Source organism: Anolis carolinensis, chromosome 5 (genome assembly GCF_035594765.1).
Source record: "Anolis carolinensis isolate JA03-04 chromosome 5, rAnoCar3.1.pri, whole genome shotgun sequence".
In the NCBI taxonomy this organism is placed as follows: domain Eukaryota; kingdom Metazoa; phylum Chordata; class Lepidosauria; order Squamata; family Dactyloidae; genus Anolis; species Anolis carolinensis.
The window spans coordinates 171,186,725-171,213,485 of record NC_085845.1 but is presented as its reverse complement, the minus strand read 5'-3'; the positions used below and the strand labels follow the sequence as shown (position 1 = coordinate 171,213,485).

The 26,761-nt window shown below is 39.3% G+C and overlaps 1 protein-coding gene across 3 annotated transcripts in view; it reads right to left on the bottom strand.

Annotated features, from left to right (window-relative positions):
* Positions 1 to 3,336: 3,336 nt before the first annotated feature.
* The window catches only part of enthd1 (ENTH domain containing 1), a 46,456-nt gene continuing 23,031 nt past the window's right edge, over positions 3,337 to 26,761 (bottom strand). For 2 of the 3 annotated variants that reach the window (XM_062982907.1, XM_062982908.1), the window contains exons 5-7: positions 15,285 to 15,378; positions 6,525 to 6,953; positions 3,337 to 4,232 (exon numbers count right to left, since the gene is read on the bottom strand). In XM_062982907.1, coding sequence (XP_062838977.1) covers positions 3,655 to 4,232; positions 6,525 to 6,953; positions 15,285 to 15,378 — 1,101 coding nt within the window. In that variant the 3' untranslated portion in view covers positions 3,337 to 3,654. The remainder of the gene's footprint in view (positions 4,233 to 6,524; positions 6,954 to 15,284; positions 15,379 to 26,761) is intronic. The other variant, XM_062982909.1, reaches the window with a different exon arrangement.

Genomic DNA, 26,761 nt, shown 5'->3' with positions numbered 1-26,761 from the left:
TAACCCAAGAAGCTACAAGATACAGTGACAGTGTCTGGTGGACAATATAGAAATTAAATAAGACCACATAACTGGAAACTCCATTCTCTCTTCAGAAATAAGACCAGGAGGAGATTGTGGCACAGACCATGAACTTGCTGGTATCAAAATTAAAACTAAAGAAGAACTAAAACCAGGATAAAATCCCCACAGAATTTAAAGATGTCAAATGGATTTGTACTATTAAATCTAATTGACTGGAAACCAAAAAAAACTGGACTGAAGCCAGAGATATTGTCAAGAAGGAATGCAAAAAAGCATTGTCTGCTGCCAAAAAGAAAGGGGAGCTTCAATGGATGGAAACCATTGAACCTACAATTTTAGAAAATGAAGTGGAAGCGGCACTAACGGCACTTGAGAGAAATAAATCACCAGATAGTACACCAAGATAGTTGCTTCAAACTACAGAGACAGGATCTACTCCATTTCTAACAAAAATGGTCAACAAATGTGGAAACGGTGGCCTGCAGATTGGAGGTGCTCCATATTTGTTCCAGTTCCCAAGAAAAGTGACACCTATCTTTGTCTCCTTTGGACTCCTCTTATATCTTGTGATTACTGCACTTCTCTTTTTCTTACTGTTAAAAGGTTATTTTCCTACCTTAATCCAAGTAGGCAAGGTAATTGACCTGAGGTAGGGAAATTATGAATGGCAACTGCAATACACACAGTTCTAGGCCAGAGTGCTGCAGGTGTCATATACTGACAAATGTACTTTTTTCAGTCATTGCAGAAATAGATATCTAGTACCTACTTGTGCACACTAGTTCAGGTTGTTCATACTGGGCCACACTTCACAACCAATGAATGGGGATGGAGGTCTCAAACATTGTGTGGTTACAGTTGTACAGCTGGCAAAACCGAACAACTCCGAATAATTTCATCACAAAAGGATTTCTTTGTGTTAATGGAATTCTAAAGCTATACTAGAGAATATAAATCCAAGGGTCAAGAGGTAGATATAAAATGGAACTGTTCTGATGTTATTATTACCACCTATAATATTAACAATATTATTGTCATTCAAATGGCCACAAATGTGCTCTGTCAGGGTAAAGCTCTGAATTTTACACAAATGAAACTATTGCTATATCTAATTCACATTTCTTGTCATCACATATTTTCATACCATATTTTCAGCCACTGTTATGTATTTTTAGGTAAAGGTAAAGGTTTTCCCCTGACATTAAGTCCAGTCGTGACCGACTCTGGGGATTGGTGCTCATCTCCATTTCTAAGCCGAAGAGCCGGCGTTGTCCATAGACACCTCCAAGGTCATGTGGCTGACATGACTGCATGGAGCGCCGTTACCTTCCCGCTGGAGCAGTACCTATTGATCTACTCACATTTGCATGTTTTCAAACTGTTAGGTTGGCAGGAGCTGAGGCTAACAGCAGGTGCTCATTCCGCTCCTGAGATTTGAACCTGGGACCTTTTGATCCGCAAGTTCAGCAGCTCAGCGCTTTAACACACTGTGCCACCAGGGGCCCCTATGTATTTTTAAGTAAGTATAAAATTAATTTGTCATGACAGAAAACAAACACACAATATTCCATCAAGAATGTCACACATTATTTATTCTTCTTTTGTTAGAGTGCTTTTATTTTTAATAGATCTTAATCACTTTCAAATGTTGCTTGGAGTCAGCTATTAAAAAGAAGTGAAAGAGTCTACCTAGAACTTCGCATATTATAATTCCTCAAACTGTATTTCACCAACAAGCAAATTTGACAGAGATGTTAGGGCAAACTAGTGAGATCTGAAAGATTAACGCAAATATGTTTTTTGGGCAGTGGAATCCAAATATTTACCAAAAGAATTCCTCCTATGAATATTCACATGTGAAATCAAGAAAAAGAAAAGAGAAAGCCAAAATTGTTTCATTTTTGGCAACAGTAAAGAAAAGTTTGAGTTGGAGTAAGGGTACAGGAAACTGCCTACATTCGTTTGTGTTTTAAATGTTGCTGTAGATTAGTCTACTAGCTTGCTGGTTCCTTTGCCAGGCAAACTGCTAAAACTAAAATATTAAGGTAATGTCTATGGCAGAGTTGGGCAAATATCAACAGTTAGAGCGCCGTATTGCCTCTCTTCGTTGATCCCCCATGTAACTTCGTGGTCTGCACTCTCTTCCACGGCCCCCCAAAGCCATATGAGGGGATTTGGAGGCAATGTCACCACTCTTTGTGAAGGCTCTGGGCCACTTTCAGTTTAAAGGAGACAAGAAGATCAATTTCCATGTCAATTTGGGAATTCCACCCCACCTCTGGTTTATGTGAATAAATGTGGAAGAAATAAATTTTGAACAGAGGTCTTTTTGTGGATGAAACTTGTAACATTGTGGAGGGCCATACATTCAAAATCAAAAACAAAAGAGGTTTATTTCCCCCTTTTTCTTTTCTGTCCCAGCATAGTTTTTGCCACCATTGCAGATGTTTAATATAGATCACCCCACCCCCATCAGGAGGCCACAATACAACACCATTCCAGTTGCACCATTAGAAGGATTCAAATAATGGGACATTTTTTCTTTGTGTTTATCTCTCAGAATCAGTCAGTGTTGAGCAGTAGTCTGAAAATTTACTTTCTTAAGCACTATTTCCTGCCATGTAAGAGTTTGCCTGCTGGTTGCATCAACACATAGTCTTCTTAAATATATAAAAAAACAAAAAAACAAGTAATTGCAAAATGATTGTGAAGTTAGATTTTTTCCTCAAAGAAACCCAAAGTTAAGTAGTTCTGCTCTAGAAACCTCTCACTACTTTCCCAAGTGCAGAATCTGCAGTCATCTCTATCAACCCCCAGACAGGGTCACTAAGATTAGCCACTGTTTTTTCCATTAGTTTGTGTCATTTCCATCTACACTTTTTAACACTATACGTGCATTTCTCAGCAAGCCTCACAAGTCTTTTTTTCCCCTAAGCTCTTTATCAGATAGCATTTAAACTGTCACTTGAAATCAGAGAGTACAGTTCTCCTACTGGCATTTCCACTATTGCTCTCCACTGTAGAGACTCTGAAATCAATGAGGCAGGGTTATCATTTTGTCTATCGTGTTTCCATGACTTCAGAGCTGCCAGGTAGCTTTCTTGTACAATTGTTTGTCTCAAACGAACACTGTGCACAGTTCTATTTCAAGTCCTTTAATACTAAGCACAAGTAGTCACTGTCCTACTAAACTCTATCCCTCCTAATAGCTTCATGGATAGTGTGGAATTTTAAGTCATGTGAAGGCATTCAAGAAGACTATATGTGGGCTGGGTTTGCTGAAAACGTATTTAATTGCTCTTTGGGCCTTTTGAGATTAATGCTTTATTTGTTTTAAGTTTAGCATGGACATGCAGATTTCAAATATTCAGCAAATTAGAATAAACAATTCTCTTTTTAAAAGGTTAACTACATTAAATGATACAAACAACTATTTATATTTGGTAACAAGAATTTAACATGTGAATATATATGTATATGTGTTTACATTTTTGTGTGTACATATATGTATTTTTATACCTGTTCATTCAAACTCTAAACTAGGATATCTGATGTGCAATATAAAACAGATTACTGAGGCACAACTCAGAAACAATTTCTGGCACTTTAATGAAGTGGCCATTAGGATAACTATATTAGGTCAGACTCATGTATATCAGTCTGGAGAGCGACAATGAATTGGTTCATATTTTGAACAGAAGCCACCATATTTGTTAACTTATTACTAATAACACGCAGCTCCTGGGTTGCACTGGAGAAGTCTCCTCTTAGTCCACAAACTGTATTTTTAATCTCTTCCAAAATGGCTATACATTTTGGTTCAGCACTTATATAAAGAAGGTCTTCCTCAAGGCGATTTGCAGGAGGCGGCGTGACAGGAGCTGGTGAAGAAGATGTCTCTTGCATTACATTGTTTTCCCAGCTCTCACCAGTGGCACGAAATGTTCTGCTTCTAAATCCATCAATTCTTTTTGAATTATCAAAATGTTGATTTATGATACTACTATCATCTCCATCAGATGCTGGGCAAGGAGAAAAGGACTCTGCAATCCTCTCCTTAAGGTCTTTAAAGTAAAGATCTTGTGGGGAAGATAAATAAGATGATCCATGGGGAAGCTCACAGTGGGGCTGTGGTGTGTTGTTCGGAACTGCGGATCCAGGGGAAAAAATAGAAAAGGAGGAAGATGTCCCAACAGAGCTGGAGGAGCCTAAAATTTATAGGGAAAAATGCAGAATTTTAAATGCTTTTAAAAATGTATTCATTCTTAATACTCACTGACTCTTTAATGACAATAAATGTAAATATCTTTATTTATAATGTTCAATAAAAGTAAAAGATGGCATCCAGTCCACAATGGACCCCTGCACTTTAAGAAAACCAGGTCTTAAACCAGGTTTAAAATGCAAAAGACAGATTGTTTCAGAGGTTTTGGACCTTTAACAAATACAACCCTTAACAATAGCCCTTAATAAGTGCACCAAAACAATCAACACTGGACAAAGGTGCACTTTTTCTGAAGGAGAGCAAGGTTTGCTTTTGTGATACTAACAGTGCAGCAAATAAATCAGGCTCCCTGTGGAGAACAGTGATCAGCAATCAAAAGAATTAGTTTACTCACTGACATGAATATATACAATTCAGTCCCACTACGTCATCAGTGCAAGTCTTGAAACTAGTAGTGCCATCAGAGGAGGATTTTCGTGAAGAAGCTGCACCTCCACTCAGCAAAATGAACAGGAAGCCCTCCAAAGCAGCAGCTCTGACTTCAGTATTTTTATGTAAGCGTAATACTACTACTGGGAGTGATTGGGACCATTAAGGCCATAGTACAATGATGCCTAACTGCCCTATTATTCCTTGTATCAAAGAAGATACTCTTAATTTCCAAAACCTTGTGAACAGTATACCAGTATTCCTTTTGAGTAACAATTCTTTCAGGCTGGGCATGGTACCTGAAAATTCAGAATATTTTCACTAACTATAAAATAAATGGAGATAGGCTTTACTTGCTTAATTCCATTTTTTATTTTTATTTTTTGCTTTATGGTATTTATTAATGCTCAAAAATCTAAACTAAAGCTAAGGGTGCATTGGCATGGAGGGATCCTCTTAAGGCAAAGTGATACAGAACATAGCAATTTCATGTCAGTGAAAGCCATGGGGCACACCTGAGACACACATACACGCACCTCATGTGTTACACCTTTCTTGAAGCCCACAAAACCCTTGATGCCTCCCATTTTTTATCAAATAAAAAATCAGTCACACCATCACAAATATGTACCAGTTTGGTTAATTTCAAACCCCGGTGTTCTATTACCTCCAAATCCATTGAAATGTTCCAGAATGCTCAATTTTCAGCCAAAACCATAACCACTGTAACATTATGTCTAATTTGTCCAACACATATGAGAGCAGTCTGCTAGAATACAAGGAGCACTATTCAGCACCAAAGCAGTTGTTCTTCCCAATGCTGACAAAGGCGGTTAAGGTAATTATAATAAAACAACAATTTAATAACATTAATGTGTAAGTAACCAAACCGTGTACATTACCCCAGTGTTTTTGCTCTCATGGGCCAAAACACTGAATTTGGGAGCAATGTTATTGCTTACTGGGCAATTAATTAATTCCACATGCCCATTTTCCTACTAAGAGTAAGCAGACTACAGAATTCCCACCTACAAATTGTGGGATGGGATTAAAGATATTCTAGTTTGGAACAGGCCCTAAATGGAAAGAAAGCAGGAATCAGTTCTCTGCGCAGAAATGTATATAGTCATATGCCTGGCATCACACATATACAGCACAAGAGGCATGACCAAGGGCTATTCCCCACACCATATATGCATTTACCCAAAATAAATAGGATATCTGAAATTACATAACACAGATTAAGCATTTTGTCATAATCATACCATCATGCAGACTAGGTTTCATCAGTAATGAACCTATATCTGAATTATGTGTATAAGAACTAGCTAGTTATTCCAACAACATTAAACTCAAAACCATGGAGCTGTTTTCAAGTGCTTTTAAAAACAAACACTCGCTACAGTCACCTTCCCCCCCCCCCCTTACGTTTCACCTTGACAACTGTTATCTAATGTTTACAGTATAGCTTTAGAAAGGAGCAATTTAACCTGCTTATAATAATGTTCACCTGGTTCCCATTTAAGTATCATATCAACTATACAAATAGATTGCTATGTAAGCAATTATTAGCAATGAAAGCTAGTCCCTCAAAGTATCAAAACACTTTATTTAAAACCTTCAGCCCTCCAAATGTGGAGTTCCACTACCAGAAGCCCCAGTCAGCATAAACAAATTGAAATGTCTGGAGGATCAGAGGTTGAGAACCACTATTCTAGATGATGTTGAAGCCTTCTTCCTGAACAATATCACAAAATCATCTTTTTATATTATTTACGAAGTAGAAATGTGATGGAAAACCAATAGATATGCTTATCTATGTGATACCTTGGAACCACAAGCTCACCTGGCCGTGTTGTGGGACAACCAGCTATCTGTCCAGCAGCTGGTATGAAGTAGTGGGCATTTTGCAGGCTGGCTTCACTAGGCCCAGAGAACTGTACAGAAGGTGGAGCCGATTTTGTGGTGTTCACTGTATTATCTGCCAAAGGATCAAAGGTCTGAAAGGTAGGAGACTTGTAAATAGTTTCAACAGAAGCACCAGTATGACAGTGGGGAACATCTGTTTTGGAGACCTGTTGCTTGTTAATATCCTCTGGGCTTGATGACCATACATCATATAACATTGTCCCTCCCATGTGAGTTTGTACACTTGACTGCCTCCTCGGTGGAGTTTTCAGCATAACTCTGGAAAGAACAGAACTCTTTGACTTTCTGCATGAATCCCTCTTTTGCACAGGTGATGAATTTCTTTCTGAAGGACTCAAAGCAGTATCTGAAAAATAATAAATGTTATGTAATAGACAATAACTTTTAAAATGTAGTGCTTTGTTTGTTTTAATGATTACATCCTACTTTATTGCCAAATGACATTAAGATGACTATAAAGAAACCCTACCTCCTCAAATACAAGAAAAGAATGCAATCAAAGAAAACAAGATAAATACATTAAAATCTACACAAAATATCCAGAAAAGAGCAGGAATACAGTTGAAAGAGTCTCTAATGCTGTTAAATGCCATAAGTTCTTAAACTAAGTTATGTGTTTCCAACTGATTGCATGTATTTTAATATGTTGTTGTTCCCTGCCTCAATTCATGGGGAGAAGTGAGTTGTTATTGTTGTTATTTATAAAGGGAATGTAAAGAGTGTAATGCCCAAATTTTAAACATGCTATTTGAAAGGTTTAGCAATATAGCATAACAGACTATGTTCTGCATTATGATTCTGGCAAGAAGTTCAAATCTCAATCCCATTCTTTATCTCAGTTTTATCTGGGACTCGTTTCTTTTCCCGTGAAAATTAGTACCTTTTGGGGAAAAAACTGTTGTTCAAAATCAAAAAGCACAGACACATAGAAACGGACACATTTGAGACAATTTGGTAGCCATTTAATATGTTTATGTATAAAAAAATCTCCTCTCACTATCCACCTTCCTCATAATTTATATATTGGAAAAAATAATTATGATAATCTTACAATGACTCATTGCACCTGCAACCTATGTACCAACTATTATGGATTTACGTTCTTCGATCTACTGCCCATCGTCTGTTTACTTTGTTACTCTGCTAGTTGTTGATCAGATACTGTGTTATTATTAACTGATATGTCAATTTAATATTTTCTATATAATTACACAGCTGGAATACTCTATCATGATGTGTTATTTATACATAGCAGATGTGCTAAGATATATTGTTAGTGAATTGCAAAAGTGCATAATGAGACACTGACAGGAATGCTCCAATGTGCATCAGCCCTCCCTATTTGAGTATGAATCCCATCGTGTAACAATGATCTTGTGCATTGATCCCAATATGAATTGTTCACTTTGCTGGCTCCCCTACATAGTTATATAAAAGCAGCCCTTCACTGTATACAGATGTGATGAACTGGTCTATTGGGAAGCAAAAGTTTTTCAAGATTATACTTTATTAAGTTTTCTTTTTAGACTCAGAAGACTATTTATTGGCTGGGATCGTGTAATATGTGCATGATGAAGCCCATGTTACAAATTTACAGTAGATCCTAAAAACGATACGTTGACTCTGAAAAGGCACAATGCCAGCAACATACAGGACTGATGCTGGGATGGTACTCCCCTTGCCTGCACATCAACCCTTTTGAAACAAGAAAATTGCAAGTATTAGTATCAGTTTTTAAGAAATGAAAAATCACTTTTGGAAAAGCTTCCCTGATTTTGTGTGTGTGTGTGTGTGTGTTGAAACATTTATATGGTTTAATGTGCATATGCTGAGGGAAATAGCTGTATGAATGCAAAAAAAAATTCTCTAGCTATTTTAAATGTCATCTCCCATAAATCTTTGCCACTATGACTCGAATTTGACCTGAAAAAAGCTTGTTATTTTAAGTCTAGTTTCTTGTGACTAGTTAGAATCAATCTGTGTAACTGCACTTAAATATACGTAATTATGCACTATAATAGTATTGTATTCAAATTTGTCCTGCTCAAGCTGAACACTGATTTGGCGAATGCAGCCCTTAATGGCTATCTATCCTATTTAAATGCTAATCACCCAGAAGAGATTTTCTTCCCAGAAATCCCCATACCAATTTTATTGAGTAACTTTATTATATGGTGCAAATCTCAAACAGGGTAAAAAAATCCTTTAAAATGATAAAGTATTAGGCTGTATGCAGACACAGCAGGGAAGAGAGGAATGACAGCTGGAGATGTCTGACATTAAAGATCCATATACCTGACTTCCTATCCAAGTGTCAGATTCAGGGAGTTGCTTCAAGCCAAATGCTAAGCTTGAAATGAATAAAGCTGCTTGTTAAAGGATTGGGTTCAATTATTTCCCACTGACTTCCTAACTTTGGGAAAGGACAAACTATATGCTCTACTTTTCAGTCAAAATCTTTCCTTTAACCTGCTCTTAAGCCTTCTGCTTTGACTTGGCAATCAACTGGGTACAGGGGACACATTTCTGAGTGTTCCTCTTTGTAATCCCACAAAAACAAAGCACAGAAATTCCCACATATCCTTCAGTTATTTAAATGAAAACCAAATTTTGAGTACCAGAAAAGGAATGAAAGAGGCTGACTTAGGAACCATATGACTGTATCTTGGTCACCAAGGGTATTTTTTTAATAATAATTTTTATTGAAAGAAATATTTTATTGAAAGAAATATTTCACCAGCCTGTGGTGCAGGCTGATGAGCAGTCTGCTGCAATAAATCACTTTGACCATGAGGTCATGAGTTCGAGGCCAGCCCGTAGCGGGGTGAGCACCCGTCAATTAAAAAATAAAAAATAGCCCCTGCTTGTTGCTGACGTAGCAACCCGAAAGATAGTTGCATCTATCAAGTAGGAAATAAGGTACCACTTATAAAGTGGGGAGGCAAATTTTACTAATTTACGAAGTTGGAATGAGGAAGTGCTGTCACAGTGAATGATGAAGCAGCTGCTCCCCCCTGTGGCCAGAATCGAACATCCCCTCAGGAGAAGGTTAAATTGCCTCTGCGTCTGTCTCTGTCTCGGTTCTATGTGTATATGGGCATTGAATGTTTGCCCTATATGTATATAATGTGATCTGCCCTGAGTCCCCTTTGGGGTGAGAAGGGTGAAATATAAATACTGTATGTATGTATGTGTATGTGTATGTATGTGTGTGTGTATATATATATATATATATATATATATATATATATATATATATATATATATATAAAAGGAGGAAAAGGGAAAAGGGGGAAACAAAAGGGAGGAAGAGGGGAAAAAAGAAAAAAGGAAATAAGGATATTTCTTTAGTCTTGGGCCAGCATTCCTTTCTTCAGAGGTGAAAGACAGACACCTTTACAATTCAAACTTTGATTATGAGCCAAATTTGTTATAAGCAAACTAGTTTGTAAGAAACAAGGAGGATCTCTCCAGGACAACATGAATGACTTTATATCACAATTAAAATATCTTGGCACTGCCTTTTTAGCAAGACTTTTTTTCAAAAGGAATGGGAATGAAATTGGTTGTGCGTATTAGCAAGTGACATACAGAGGAGGAACATCTTCTGATCAGACATCCAATAACTCAAGCCAGGCTCGTAGCCAGGATTTTGTTTCAGGAGGGGTTGGGATTTTGGTTCGGGGGGGGGGGGTGAGTCTGAGCAGGAGAGGGTCTACCCTAGCAAGCCTTTTGTATCGTTATCCCAATCCCCCCATGCATATGTGATATATTGAGCATGATGATCAGATCAAGATATGAACAAACATAACAGTTTAAATAATAAATGTAAGGCCTTCTCGCGGACCACCTTGAGAATTTTGGGGGGAGGCTGAAGCCCCTCAAGCCCCCCCCCCCTGGCTACATGCCTGACTCAAGCCTAGATTCTTTCCCACACAGAAGCCTACATATGTTGAAGTTGACTTGACAGCAAATGGCAACAACATTATCTATTTTGTTGTTCTCTGTTTCTTGTTTTTTGCTAACTTTAAATACACGTACATATCAACCTCATGTATAAATTGAGGGCAGGTTTGGGGGCAAAAATTATGGATTTTGATATGCCATGTGGATAAGTAAAAGATCATTCCTCAAAAGAAAATGTACCAAAACTGCCTAAGGGCCAGAGGTCCCTGGCCACCATCAACATTTTCTCACCCAGGCATTCAAAAAGGTCAGAACCAGTGTCATATCAGAGATACTTGGAGGATATCAGTACTTCTTTTAGATTCTCCCAGGGTGGACCAAGCTTCCATCTTCATTACTTTTTGATAAGAGTTAAGGGACAAATATTCAGATTGACCTGTGGATAAGTCAACCCAAGTTTTGGGAGGCAATTTTTAATTAAAATTTATAGATTTAGACATGAGTATGTAGGGTAATGGGAAGCTGATGAAAGACCCTCTCTCCATCCCTACTGTCACGAACCTGAGGAGAGGGGAAATAGTATCTGCTTGACTTATTCCTTTCCCATATTGCCATCCCCTTTTCCTTTTCTTCATGTTTGAACTAGATTATAAACCTGAGGGAAAATAACTTTTTTGTTGGTCTTTTACTTATAAAGTGCAATGTATAATGATGGTACTATATAGCTTCTCTATTTTATCATCTTTGACAGTCTACCTAATCTTCCAAACATGTTCCTGTGGACAAAATAAAGGATGTTTTCGCCATCTGAACCACAGTCTGAAAACTCTCTTGAGAGCAAGCTAGTGACCTCTTTGGCTATAATAAATTATGGATTTTTGTCCACATGCTTTGTTAAAAGAAGTCACATATGAATATAAAAACAGCAAAGAACTTGAAATTAAACCTCTGGAGTTTTAAGGAGGAGAAAGATTAATTGCTGGATTTTTAAAAAATACAAGAATAAGCACTATCCAAAACAGATGCAATTATGCAGAGCCGGTCCAACAATGAGGCGAATTAAGCGGTCGCTTCGGGCGCCAAACATACAGGGGCGCAGTCGTGACTGCTTTTTCTGTTGATTTGTTGTAAAACATGATGTTTTGGTGCTTAATTTGTAAAATCTTAATGTAATTTGATGTTTAATAGGCTTTTCCTTAATCCCTCCTTATTATCCAACATTTTTGCTTATCCAACGCTTTTATTTTTCAGTGATTGTTTGGGGGGGGTAGCGCCAAAATTCTGTTCGCCTACACTTGAAAATACCTAGGGCCGGCTCTGCAATTATGTTTCAGGAATTATAATTACAAATCACACTAAAATTGACTGCAGACAATTCAGTCTTCAGAGTCACATATACAAACAAATCGCACCATTTCATTATAAAAATTTAAAAAACAAAGGTTGCATAATTCTAACACAGAATTAGGCTCACAAAGCCTCATTGGTTCCAAGTGCACCTTTGTAGTATTCTCATTATTCTTTCACAGTATTGATCCCTTTGCGTGGAACCAGTAAGTACTCTGTTATGTGTAGCCAGTGTCACAACAAAAATGAACAGATATATCTTGTTGGCAGAACAATATATTGACTGCTTTCTAGTTTGCTTTTTCTCAATGTATGCAATGGAATCAATCTACCACAGTGCTCAGTTCCCTCTGAAAGTGCTGCACATGTATGAAGTAATCTGATACAAAAGAGCACCTTTAGGCTAAACTGATTATTTCAGTGAGCATTTCTGTGGAATGCCCTCTTTGCCCAGTGAAGCTTGCCACTGTGGCTCTAACTTGGATCATCTCGAGACTGAGCAAGACCTTTGTATTTTGTCATGCCTCTCTATGAGTTAGCCCAGCAGCACTTATTTAGTTTCACTTCTGATTTTAACTACTTTTGCTTTAAATAGTTTTACATATTTTCTTACACAAATTGAGGAGTGTAAAGATATCATACATTCAATCAACACACTGAAATATACTTTACCATCCACATTTAGCCTAGTTTCAACGAAAGTTGATGGAATATTATTTTTCTTGAGTTTGGGGCAGCTCAAGCCCATTCTGTGGAATCATAGAATCATAGAATTGGAAGAGACCACCTGGACCATAAAGTCCAATCCCATCATGCAGGAAAAGCACAATCAAGGTACCCCTGACAAATGGTTATCCAACATCTGTTTAAAGCCTCCAAAAACAGTAAAAGTAGATTCCCCGATAATGCTCCTACATTCATGATCAATGGTAGTATGAATGGAAATTATCAGATCTTGTGATCAGCATGAAAGATCTGAACTGAGAGGGCAGAATAGGATCTGCCTTATGTTCATCTTATCTTTTTCAGGGCTATTATAATATTTTTAGATGGCTCACAAGGATAGCTGTTTCACATCTTCATAGAATCAAAGAATAGTAGAGTTGGAAGAGACCTGATGGGCCATCCAGTCCAACCCCCTGCCAAGAAGCAGGAAATCGCATTCAAAGCACCCCCGACAGATGGCCATCCAGCCTCTGCTTAAAAGCCTCCAAAGAAGGAGCCTCCACCACAGTCCGGGGGAAAGAGTTCCACTGCCTAACAGCCCTCATAGTCAGGAAGTTCTTCCTGATGTTCAGGTGGAATCTCCTTTCCTGTAGTTTGAAGCCATTGTTCCGTGTCCTAGTCTGCAGGGCAGCAGAAAACAAGCTTGCTCCCTCCTCCCTATGACTTCCCTTCACGTATTTGTACATGGCTATCATGTCTCCTCTCAGCCTTCTCTTCTGCAGGCTAAACATGCCTAGTTCTTTAAGCCGTTCCTCACAGGGCTTGTTCTCCAGACCCTTCATCTGGATGCTTTCTAACTTGTCAACATCTCCCTTCAATTGCGGTGCCTAGAATTGGACACAGTATTCCAGGTGTGGTCTGACCAAGGCAGAATAGAGGAGTAGCATGACTTCCCTGGATCTAGATGCTATACCCCTATTTATGCAGGCCAGAATCCCGTTGGCTTTTTTAGCAGCCGCATCACATTGTAGGCTCATATTTAACTTGTTGTCCACGAGGACTCCAAGATCTTTTTCACACGTACTGCTGTCGAGCTAGGAGTCCCCCATTCTGTATCTTTGCATTCCATTTTTTCTGCCGAAGTGAAGTATCTTGCATTTGTCCCTGTTCACTTTTCTAATTACTGTGCTGCTGCTCAGTCATTTAGTCGTCCCCGACTCTTTGTGACCTCATGGACCAGTCCATGCCAGAGCTCCCTGTCGGCCGTCACCGCCCCCAGTTCCTTCAAGGTCAAGCCAGTCACTTCAAGGATACCGTCCATCCATCTTGCTCTTGGTCGGCTTCTCTTCCTTTTTCCTTTCATTTTCCCCAGCATCGTGATCTTTTCCAAGCTTTCCTGTCTCCTCATGATGTGGCCAAAATACTCCAGCTTTGCCTCTAATATCCTTCCCTCCAGTGAGCAGCCGGGCATTATTTCCTGGAGAATGGACTGGTTGGATCTTCTTGCGGTCCAAGACACTCTCAGGATTTTCCTCCAGCACCAGAGTTCAAAAGCGTCTATCTTCCTTCGCTCAGCCTTCCTTATGGTCCAGCTCTCGCAACCATAGGTTACTATGGGGAATATCATTGTTTTGACTATGTGGACCTTTGTTGCCAGTGTGATGTCTCTGCTCTTCACTATTTTGTCAAGGTTGGCCATTGCTCTCCTCCCAAGAAGTAAACGTCTTCTGATTTCCTGGCTACAGTCTGCATCTGCAGTGATCTTCGCGCCTAGAAATATAAAGTCTGTCACTGCCTCCACGTTTTCTCCTTCTATTTGCCAGTTATCAATAGGTATAGTTCTAATTACTGTACAGTACACACATCTCTATAGTCATGTCTGCTTCCAAGAAATAACTATCAAATAATAATTCTGGTTGTACTGTATATAGTTTCACTCTAAAATATGTAGTGAACTCTAATGTGTGTTGTTCAAAAATGTAAGTGCCAAAAATGTGGTTTAAATCTCTAATTAGATATGTGTATAAATATTTCCTAACACTATGTGTTTTTAAGTAGAAAGAAAAAGAAAGATGGTTATAAAAATCCATTCTTTTTCTGGTCTCTGAGATCTCATGGCTTAGGACAAATTTTATGACGTAAAAGCAAAATCTAGCTTTTTTCCAAATTATTTTCCTTGCAACTGGGATCCTATCTGGCTTCTGATATTATTTTGATTGTATATATACTGCAGCAGTTTGTAATGTCCCAGAGAATGTACTAAGCCATCTGGGATAGTGACTGCCCCAACATAGACATTAGAAAAAACAAAAACACGCCAAAGCATTTTCTTTTATCAATCTTTTGACTTTCAAAGATTATAAAAGAAGGCTCTAATGCAGTGGCTCCCAATCTTTGGTCACAGAGGTTTTAGGACTTCAGCACCCAGAATCCCAGTTGTTCCTGAGAGTTGAAATCTTAAACAACTTGCTCTAATGAATTGCAAACTGGTTTGCAAAACTTTAAAATCAAACATGCTACATTATACTCTCCCCACCGCACCCCTATTAACACGCTTATAACTAACCACATCTTTCTTCAGAAGAAGCAACTGTTAGGACCCCAAGCTAGACAAGGACAGAGGAAGGGTTAATCCTTTGGATCCCAAGACATTTTAGAACTTAACATTTCCTTCCCACTGCAAGCTATTTATACTTGGAAGGCATTTTCCTACAAGTCCTATTTTGTATTTGTTAGGTATTTGGCTGCTCCTTTGTACCTGTTGACAATTTCTCTCTGGAGGCTTTAGGAGAAAACGTTGATTGCACAGCAGGAGAGGAAGACTCATCCTCACTGAAGACTATTAAGTCCTGCTGCAGAAGAAAAGTAGAAATTAGTTAAGTAGAAATAATTGATTAAAAGACAAACTAAGAAAAGAAATGGAAAGTTAAATGTCATGTGGCATTCAACATAATGAGCAGGGAACTAAAATTGCACAATATTTAAACTTTCAAAATGATCTGCTACCCAAAAGATAATGTATTTACTCTGACACAATTTTATTTATTTGCTAATAGTCTATCATACAACCCACTTCCAATGCTTCTAGTTCAGGTTCCCAATTATTTTCTTTTTTTCCATTTCACCCTGATCTATTCTACCATGCCTATTCAAACTTAACTTTACATCTTCCCTCGGAAAGATTTTGAATCTAAATACTTCTTTCCATATATGGTTTACAAAGACAACTAAACTGTCTTTCTGTTATCTGAAGCCCTTCACAAATGAATTCAGTTGATCATGAAGCTGGATCTGGGATTTCTGGGAATGGAAGTCTAAAATACCTGGAGAAGCAGAGTTTGTGAAACACTGTTGTAGTTCAACTGAGAAGAAACCAAAGCCTAGTCAAATCTAACTATATTAAGAATGTATGCTTGATGCTGGTGCATTAGTTCAACCATTCCTGGACACGCGTGATGCTGAAGAATCTAACAAAACATCAGGTTCAAGAGACCTTCCTAAACTGTAGTCCTAGCTTTTTAAGGGCAATGCAACCTCACACAGAAAAATCTTGCCAATTCAACTTCCAAAGCAATAGCATATTTTTATTTGGTTTTTAGCCTCTACAAAATATGATAGAAAGGAGGTCTGGATCAGAGTATTACTAACATACTTAAAACCCCATTTTCATGACATCAACTACATAAAACAAAGCAATATTCTGAGTAGGCAGACAACTCTCTTTTTTCTAAATTTCAGAATGTTCACTCTAGAGTCACTCTCCTTTCAAATAAAACATTCACAACTGCTTTAAAAAAACAAACAAAATTGAATTGTTTTAAATAAAAGGTTTGGAACTGTATTAATTTTAATCGAGCAGTTCTGCCAAAACCAGTATCATTTCAATGCTTTCTTATTTTCTATGTTCACTTATATATTATTTGTAACTGTTCCATAATTATTCACAAACAATACATTCACTTAACTATTTTTGAAAGCACCCTTGTATATATTTAGTTTTTCAGTCACAGCTTCAATACTCCAATGAAGTGCAGTTCAATTAATTCTGATCTATTTCTATTCATTTTAGATCTGGATACTTCACCAGAATGCTGGATAATCTCAGTTTCTTGACTCATTTCACAGCATTTTGATGGCTAATCATTATATCATCTGCATATCATCTGATCACTTCTTCCATGCTGCCAGTTCTCTTAGCAATTTGGCTGACAGATTGAATCTTTTCATAATTTTGAGAGATAATTGTGAACAGATTACACATCCCAATGTTGTTGATAATTAAATTGTTTTAATGCATGCTTGATCCCACAGGTTAATTCATATGGACACTGAAGAACTGTGAAGGTGGGTTACAATAATATAAATGTGTACACTGTTTCTGGGATTTCAAATACCCCTACAAAATATTCTGGTTGAACACTGAGGGCATGTTATTCCAATTCCAGTGGCATCCAGAGAGGTCATCAGAACAGCTTCACCATGAGGTTTGAGGGCCTACAACAGAATTAAATATCTTGTGTCCGCAGTGCATGATTAAAAATTCTTTCTGTTAGGGGGTGCATCTTGGTACAAAAGCTTCTGACACAGCCTAGTTTGAAACAGATTCCTTGCTGAATTCCAAGATCCGAACTACATGGGCATCATTGTTTCCAGACCTGTTAAGTTACTTTTCTGAAGTGGTTTCCATGCAGCCAGACACAAAAGAATGAGAACGCATAGCCCTTGACACAGTCTTTTACAGAACCTTTTACAGTTATGGCAGGAATGAGAAGTTCTCTTGCCACCCAGCTCAGCTAGATCTTTTCTATTTGATTTTATATACAGACTAAAGAGCAGCAAGAGAGCTACCACAAAACTCCACAAAGTCAAGGGTCTTGTTTTGTTACAAAATGACTTTGAAAACACATGTCTGTAACATTTACTTTCATTTTGCTATTGGAAAATATTTTTTGCGTTACAGGCTTAATTTCTGTTAATAGTTATTATGCCCTACCAGAGCCAGTCCAACAATGAGGCAAATTAAGTGGTCGCTTCGGGTGCAAAACATACGGGCAGAGCTGGCCCTAGGTATTTTTCAAGTGTAGGCGAACAGAATTTTGGCGCCCCCCCCAAACCAATCACTGAAAAATAAAAGCGTTGGATAAGCGAAAATGTTGGATAATAAGGAAGTATAAAGGAAAAGCCTATCAAACATCAAATTACATTATGATTTTAAAAATTAAGCACCAAAACATCATGTTTTACAACAAATCAATAGAAAAAGCAGTTCAATACATGGTAATGTTATGTAGGGATTACTATATTTGCAAATTTAGCACTAAACATTGAACAGGGATATAGGGCAGTGTGGACTTAGATAACCCAGATAGCCCTCAGTATTAAAAAAAAACCTCTAAAATCAGGACAATAAATAAAGAACAACACTCTGAAAACAGAAGAAATCCAGACAGTAAACAATCAGGGACAGCTAACTCCTCCCAAAAAAAGATTCTCCCAGGCAAGAAGAAGCCAGGCCTTGAAGCCACAGGGCCATTAAATGCTAATCAAGGTGATTAATTACAACATTCACACCTGCTTCAAAGAAAAGTTCTTTCTCCCACCCTGGACCTTCTACAGATATATAAACCCCACATACCTAGCTTCCAAGTTCCTACAGACCTCACAATCTCTGAAGGCCCCAAAGGTGGGCTTGCGTGGTGCGAAGGTGGGTCTGCGCTGGCCGGAAGGCCCAGCGCGGCCGCTGGAAGGCCCGAAAGAGAAGGAGGTGGAGAGTGGTGCCCTCCTCCCAGGACGATGGTGCCCCCGGGACGATGGCGCCACAGGCAAATGCCTATTTCGCCTTATGGTTGGACCTCCTCTGCATACGGGGGCGCAGTTGAGACTGCTTTTTCTGTTGATTTGTTGTAAAACATGATGTTTTGGTGCTTAATTTGTAAAATCTTAATGTAATTTGATGTTTAATAGGCTTTTCCTTAATCCCTCCTTATTATCCAACATTTTCGCTTATCCAACGCTTTTATTTTTCAGTGATTGGTTTGGGGAGGGCGCCAAAATTCTGTTCACCTACACTTGAAAAATACCTAGGGCCGGCTCTGTGCCCTACTAATCATTTGCAACCATTTAAAATTGCTATTGTGTCTGTTTTGGATAGAACAATATTAATAATAAAAGGAAAGCTTTCCAAATATGGCAGAGATACACCAGCTGCACTGCCAATAAAAAGATCTACAGCAGTGCAAATGCTGATTTCTAAAGAAGGACCAGAGAACTTAAAAATATCTGATGGGCAAAAAGACTCAAGAAATCAAACACTTTGCAGATGTCCATGGTGCATGGGGATTTTTTAATGTCACAAAGGTCCTCTATGGCCCAACAAATCACAAGGCTTGTTCTCCAGACACTTGATCATTTTAGTCGCCCTCCTCTAGACACATTCCAGCATGTCAACATCTCCCTTCAACTGCGGTGCCCAGAATTGGACACAGTGTGATTCCAGGTGTGGTCTGACCGAGGCAGAATAGAGGAGTAGCATGACTTCCCTGGTTCTAGACACTATACTCCTATTTATACAGGCCAAAATCCCACTGTCTTTTTTTGCTGCCACATCACATTGTTGGCTCATGTTTAACTTGTTGTCCATGAGGACTCCAAGGTCTTTTTCACATGTACTGCTGTCGAGCCAGGTGTCCCCCATTCTATATCTTTGCATTTCATTTTTCTGCCTAAGTGGAGTATTTTGCATTTGTCCCCGTTGAACTTCATTTTGCTAGTTTCGGCCCATCTGTTAAGATTGTTTTGAATTCTGTTCCTGTCTTCTGGAGTACTAGCTATCCCTCTCAATTTGGTGTCATCTGCAAACCTGATGATCGTGCCTCCTAACTCTTGATCTAAGTCAGTGTGGTCCAACCTTTAGTTACCCAAAGGCCAAACTTTCATATAGGAATATGAGGGGCAGGGACATTCCAGAAAGAAAATGTTTCCTAAAAACTTAAAGCAGTAAAAAGGGTAAATGATCTTTTTCCAAATGTTAAAATATTTTTCCAGAGCAAGGGCCAACAAAAATGAATTGGTGAGCCTTCTTTCCAGGAGGAAGAGGAAGCATTGGTGAGCACCCTTTGGGTTCGTTTGCTTAACCAATTACAGATCCACCTAACCTTAGTTTTGCCTAGCCCACATTTAACTACTGTATATACTCGAGTGGAGCCTTCGGTGGCTCAGTGTGTTAAAGCGCTGAGCTGCTGAACTTGCAGACCAAAAGGTCCCAGGTTCAAACCCAGGGAGCGGAGTGAGCGCCCGCTGTTAGCTCCAGCTTCTGCCAACCTAGCAGTTCGAAAACATGCAAATGTGAGTGGATCAATAGGTACTGCTCCGGCGGGAAGGAAACGGCACTCCATGGAGGTGTCTACGGACAACGCCGGCTCTTCGGCTTAGAAATGGAGATGAGCACCAACCCCCAGAATCGGACACAACTGAACTTAACGTCAGGGGAAACCTTTACCTTTACTTATATACTCGAGTATAAGCCGACCCGAATATAAGCCGAGGCACCTAATTTTACCACAAAAACTGGGAAAACTTATTGACTCGAGGATAAGATGAAGGTGGGAAATGCAGCAGCTACGGGTCAATTTCAAAAATAAAAATAGATATTAATAAAATTTCATTATTTGAGGCATCAGTAGGTTAAATGTTTTTGAATATTTATATAAAACTGTAATTTAAGATAATAATAAGACTTTAATAAGATAAAACTGTCCAACTCTGTATACCTATATACTCAAGTATAAGCCGATCTGAATAGAAACCAGCCAGGACCCTCACTCGAGTATAAGCCGAGGGGAGCTTTTTCAGCCTTAAAAAGGGGCTGAAAAACTAGGCTTATAACCCAAGTATATACAGCAGTTTGTTTGCCAGAAGGTCATGGGGGACCTTGTCAAAGGCCTTACTGAAATCCAGATACACCACATCCATGGCGTTCCCTGCATCTACCCAGCTTGTAACTGTATCAAAAAAGAGATCAGATTAGTCTGGCATGACTTGTTTTTGATAAATCCGTGTTGACTATTAGCAAATGACCACATTCGTTTCTAAGTGTTTGCAAACCACTTCCTTAATGATCTTTTCCAGAATCTTGCCTGGTATTGACGTGAGGCTGACCAGCCGGTAATTGTTTGGGTTGTCCTTTTTTCCTTTCTTGAAGATAGGGACCACATTTGCCCTCCTGTAATCTGCCGAGACTTCTCCTGTTCTCCAAGAACTCTCAAAGATGATTGCTAGTGTTCTGAAACAACTTCCGCTAGTTCCTTCAATACTCCTGGATGTAGTTGATCTGGCCCTGAGGACTTGAATTCATTTAGAGCGACCAAGTATTCCTGGACGACTTGTTTCCCTATTTGGGATTGGATTTCCCCTAATCCTTCATCCACTCCATGTTGCTGAGATTGAGGATGGCTTTCTTTTTGTGAGAAGACTGAGGCAAAGAAGACATTAAGTAGTTCTGCCTTTTTCCTATGCCCTGTCAGCATTACCCCATCTTCTCCTCGCAGAGGCCCTATCACCTCCTTGTTCTTCCTTCTACCACCAACATAAGCAAAGCCCTTTTTATTATTTTTAATGTCTCTGCTAATCCTAAACTCATTTTGGCTTTAGTCTTGCGAACCTTTTCCCTACAGGAGTTGGTTATTCGTTTGAATTCTTCTTTGGTGATTTCTCCCCTTTTCTACTTCTTGTGCATGTCTCTTTTGAGTCTTAGCCCAGTTAGAAGTTCTTTAGACATCCATTCTGGCTTCTTCTATTATTTTCTCAAAAATGAAAATAATAGTTTGCCATGTCAGATAACCACCAAGAGATTGGCACCTGTTTTGATAGAAACAAAAGAACAGGTTGCTTATCTGCAACTGTAGTTCATCTGTGAACTCACATAAATGAGTTATCTGCACCTGTGCAACGCATAATTCAGAAATTTCTAGAACTATTACATATGCTGTTTGGCAGTGGCCCATCTGCTTCCTGCACACCTATCAAGCATATCTCCCATCTAAACCTTCAGTTCCATGGATGCCAAAGCAGTAGCATCCAAGAAGCCAAGGACAGGCAATGGCAGGATGTGCAGAGGTTGTGTGAGTTTGCAGATGACCATGCAAAGAACTACAATTAAGCAATCTGTCTTCCTTCTTCGTGGTCTCTGTGACTCACACAAATGAGGGACTAGCAAGCTACTAACCAGAGGAGGAGAGAATGTCATGCCCAAGAAGAATAAAGTACAGCCATCAAAAAGCCATCAAAAAAAGCTTCCTGCAAGAAAAGAATATAGCATTGTTCTCCCAAAAGCATCAGTCTTAGACCTTGCATCTGTTCCATAGTGAAAAATGTCAAAGACTGCCACCAGGTCTCAGCTTTGCATATTTCAGCCAAGGACACGCCCCTCAAAAAGGCAGCCAATGTAGCCATCGCTTGCCTAGAATGTCTACAAACATGAACTGAATGGTCTTTGTTTGGCAATACATAAGCTAAAAATATTGTTGAAACCACCCATTTTGAGATCCACTGTGAAGACAGATAGTCCTTTCTTCTTCAAGGCTTAGCAGATGAATTGTGTGGGTAGTCTGGGCTGCAAAGAGAGTGGAAAAATTAAGTCCAAATTGCTCTGCCAAATTGTCTTCAGCATGGTCTTTGGTTCTTAGAAATGTTAAGAGAGATCTACTCCCCCTCACTCAGGCTGAGCAGACAAAAGGTAACAGCAATGACATTTTGCTGGCTTGATTTGGACTCTAGCTGGGAGATAAAAGATGGGAGAGACTCTGGCCGGGTAGGCTGTACCTGTTGGAATCCTGATCAGTTTTTGATACCTTTATATTATGGTATGGAGCCCCTGATGGTGCAGCAGATTAAACCGCTGAGCTGCTGAACTTGCTTACTGAAAGATTGGTGGTTCAAATCCAGGGAGTGGGGTGAGCTCCCGCTTTTAGCCCCAGCTTCTGCTAACCTAGCAGTTCAAAAACATGCAAATGTGAGTAGATCAATAGGTACCACTCAGGCAAGAAGGTAATGGAACACCATGCAGTCATGCCGGCCTCATGATCTTGGAGATGTCTACGGATAAGGCCAGCTCTTTGGCTTAAAAATGGAGATGAGCACCCCCACCCGCCCAGAGTTGAACTTGACTAGACTTAATGTCAAGGGAAAACCTTTACCTTTACTTATATTATGGTATATGGCTTATTTAAAATATACTTAATTTTTAAAAACCAGAAACAAATACACTGGAGTTGGGACTAGCAACTAGATTCAGGCCATTGGTTTTCAGACCTTATCTTATTTCCGAAACTGCAATTTAAACAAAACCATTCCTATTAATTTGGACATCATGAACTTTAATTTAAAATAGGACACAGAAGCTTCTGATCATCTTCATATAGTAGAAGAGTAGTAATGTGTATGAGGCAAAGGCCCACAGGCATTTTAAAATGTCACTAGTCACTGGGAAATGATTGAGTACATATGAGTTAACTCTAGCAATAACACATTTCCTGCTTGAACAACAACAAAAAATATCCAAGTTGCTTTATTTTAGGATATAGATTTACACAGAATGGGGAATTAATTTTTGAGAAAATAACATTAAAGGCTGATAAATGTTCAGGTATTAATATAAGGATTAGGTGATCAACACTGTGAAATTTAATGAAGGGACAAGTGTGTTTGGAGAAACATTAGTTTTAAGGAAAAACAAGGATTAAGGCTGATCTATTCAATGGATTGAGAGTATTATATTGGTATTTCACAGCAAATGGAATAGAATATGAAAAGGCAATTTTCTTCACACGGGTATCGAGTTTATTATTTATGCATCATGATGTTAAAAGATTATTCCTACAACTGTTCTTTAATAATCTCTTAGTAAAATGTGTTTGTGTATAGGTAAGCAATTAGTGGTGCTTTGTAGAATTAAGAGCATATTGTACTGGATACCTTCCCAGTATATCATTCCCTAATTTACTCTGCTGCTTCTATTAGGAAAAAACATTGTACAAAGAGGATTAATTGCAGCCATAGAGAAAACACAAAGGGCAAAAAAGTCAGCTGCACAGATGGATATCTTTTGAGGAAACTCTTTATCAAGGAAAAGTGTACATCTGAGCAAATGAGTGTTGCACACAAAGAAGTCTAAAACCAATTGCTACTCTGAACTAGAGTCCACAAACTGAATCAATAGAACCTAAATGTTAACTTAACAAGTTCCCATTGATTCAGTGGATCTAATCTAGTTCGAATGAACAATTGGACATGTCCAAGTTAATACCATACTGAAGAAAGCTTTTTCTCTCTCTCGGACTAGCACCCCACATTTTTATCAAGATCAAATCCTACAATTACTACATTTTGTTTGCAAGACTGGATGCTGCTTATTTTAGACAGGACTGAAATATGAATGATCGGTACATTCCTACTATTAATGATACTTGTTTTACTTTGATCAATCAGATTTACTGGTGATCTTATATTTGTTCTGTTTCTCAGGACTATTTTTAATATGACTGTGCAACACCTTCAGGTCATCCTGAATTGTGGCAATTCATTCTAATTTGAACCAGGATCAGGTAGTGCCAATTTAGTTCCAGAGGAGAATAATGCAGTACAAAATAAAAATCCACACAGTGTGTATCCAAAATATATGACAAGTGCCAAGTAGTTGTGCTATGGAAAGGGGAGAAAGGCAGCGGGTTTTATTCATTGATAATTTTAACATGAAATCTGGGACAAGAATCACACCCAGCAAATCACTGTGCTTATGAGAAAGAATTGTGTGAAGTCGCTGGACCTATGTAGCCAATTATATCCTGCATCTTCTTTTATTTACTAAATTTAGCTGTTAGTAGCAAATGGTTGAGAAAGCTGTACGAAGGGTTTATGTAGTTATTGCCTATCATCTGAGGTAAAATACTCTCTGAGTATTTGGGTGCATCTACACTGTTGAATTAATGCAGTTTGACACCACTTTAACTGTCATGGCTCCATGCTATGGAACCATGGGAGTTCTAGTTTTACAATGTCTTTAGTCTCTACCAAAGTATGCTGGTGCACCAAACTATAACTCCCAGGATTCCGTAGCACTTAGCAATTGCCGTTAAAGTGTTTTCAAACTGCATTAATTTGACAATGTAGCTACCTCCCCAAACTTTGTTTCTTGCTCATTAGCCTAGTTTAATCCTGTCTTTCTTGTTAATTTGTTCCTTTGATCGTAACCTGTTTTGTGTGTGCAAGTTTGCATGTCTTTTAGGTAGTGTAACTCAGAGCCCTTCCATACAGCCATATAACCCAGAATTTCAAGCCAGAAAATCCCACTATATCTGCTTTGAACTGGGTTATCTGAGTCCACACTGCCATATAATCCAGTTAAAAGAACAAAATGTGGGATTTTATTCAGCTGTGTGGAAGGGGCCTCATTCTTCTACCATTATCTCAATTGACTCTAACTGTTCTTATGTGTCTTGTGTTGCTTTCTCAGTGGGATCCATTAAAAATTTCTCTAGTTTTTCTGTTTCTATGTGTGCAGATTTTCATTTATTTAGTCTATCAACAAATACATTTCATTCACAAAATACACTTATTATATTATGTGATTAATTTATATTATGAAGCAAAGTAAATATGTTATTGCTCATTTCATTCATACTTTACTGAATTTCCATTACATTAACTAGACTTACATATAATTTACAGTTTTAGACATTATTACTTCAACTTTATCACCACTGAAAAATTTCCACAGAAGTGATACAAATTCACATAGTGTCACAGAGCCAGAGAGAGGTTAGACTGGTTTGTCCTTACCCCAGTAAGTCTTGTAAGGTGGCGATAATGGGAGAAAGACTATATTAAATGTTAGAAGGAGTCTATTGGAGCCTGAAGATTGGAGGCAGCCAGAAAGCAGCAGCAGCATAATAGCAATACCTGAGATGGAAGGTAAATAAGCTGAATCGCTACAGAGAGGAAGAGTAGGAGAAAGAAAGAGACCAACAGATGCAGGAGGAAAGAGATGATAGAAAGGAAATGGATAGAAAGGATGCAGGGGCGGTTCAACCATTAGGCAAAGTATGCAGTTGCTGAAGGTGCCATCCTCTAGGGGGCGCCGAGGGGGCGCCATTGAGGCACCTCTGCCCAGGCGTGGCCTTCCTGCCTCCACGGCCATGGCCTGACCTGGCCTCCGTGGTGGCCGGGCCGCCATGGCAGTTAAAAGTGGCGCCGAGGTGCCTTCACTTTAAAGCAGAGGCGCAGAGTCGCTTTCTTCAAGTGCTTCCCAAGCTTTGGTGGTGACCCAGGTGTTTTGGACTCCGGTTCCCACCAATCCCGAGCATCAGTCAAAGCAGTGAGGCTGTTGGGAGTTGAAGTCTCCTCCCTGGGGGCGTGGTCTGAGGAGGAGGCCACTCAGTTTCGAATGTGGCGGCCGCAGCTTGCTCCCAGCGCTGGCGAGGAATGGAGGGCGGAGGCATGGAAAGCGGGGGCCAAGGCGACGGGGGCGCCTATGGAGCAGCCAAGGCGGGCAGCCCCTTCGACCTGTGGCGCTTCCTGCAGCAGCCCCAAGTCCTTGCCCAACTCCATAAGCTGGGGTTCAGGAGGGGGTTGAGGGAGCTCTCTGAGCGCTCCCGGGGAGGGCTGACGTGCGGTGTCCTGATTGGTTGCTTCAGATACCTGGGTTTGAGGGAGGGAGTCACCGGCCCGAAGACTTTCTGAAACTCCCAGGATTTTATAGCATTGAGTCATGGCAGTTAAAAGTGCTGCCAAGTTGCCAAGGCATAGGCAAACTTCTGCCCTCTGGTTGTTTTGAACTTCAACTCCCACAATTCCTAATAGCAAGGGGCAACCATGAAAACTATTTGCTCAACTATCTATGACAGGCATGGGGCAAACTTCGGCCCTCCGGGTGTTTGGACTGCAACGCCTACAAATTCCTAACAGCCGGTAGGCTGTAAGAAATTGTGAGCGTTGGAGTCCAAAACACCCGGAGGGCTGAAGTTTGCCTCATGCCTGATCTAAGGCAAACAATTGACATAATAAAGCATACTGGGTTCAAGTTAACTAGCAAAGAAAGTGGGATGATGGTCATATGGGGAGTCAAGCCTCTTCTGGACTCCTGGACCGGTTCTTAAACACGCTTCGTGTATTCCAAGTAGGCTGAAACATAGAATCATAGAATCATAGAATCATAGAATAGTAGAGTTGGAAGAGACCACA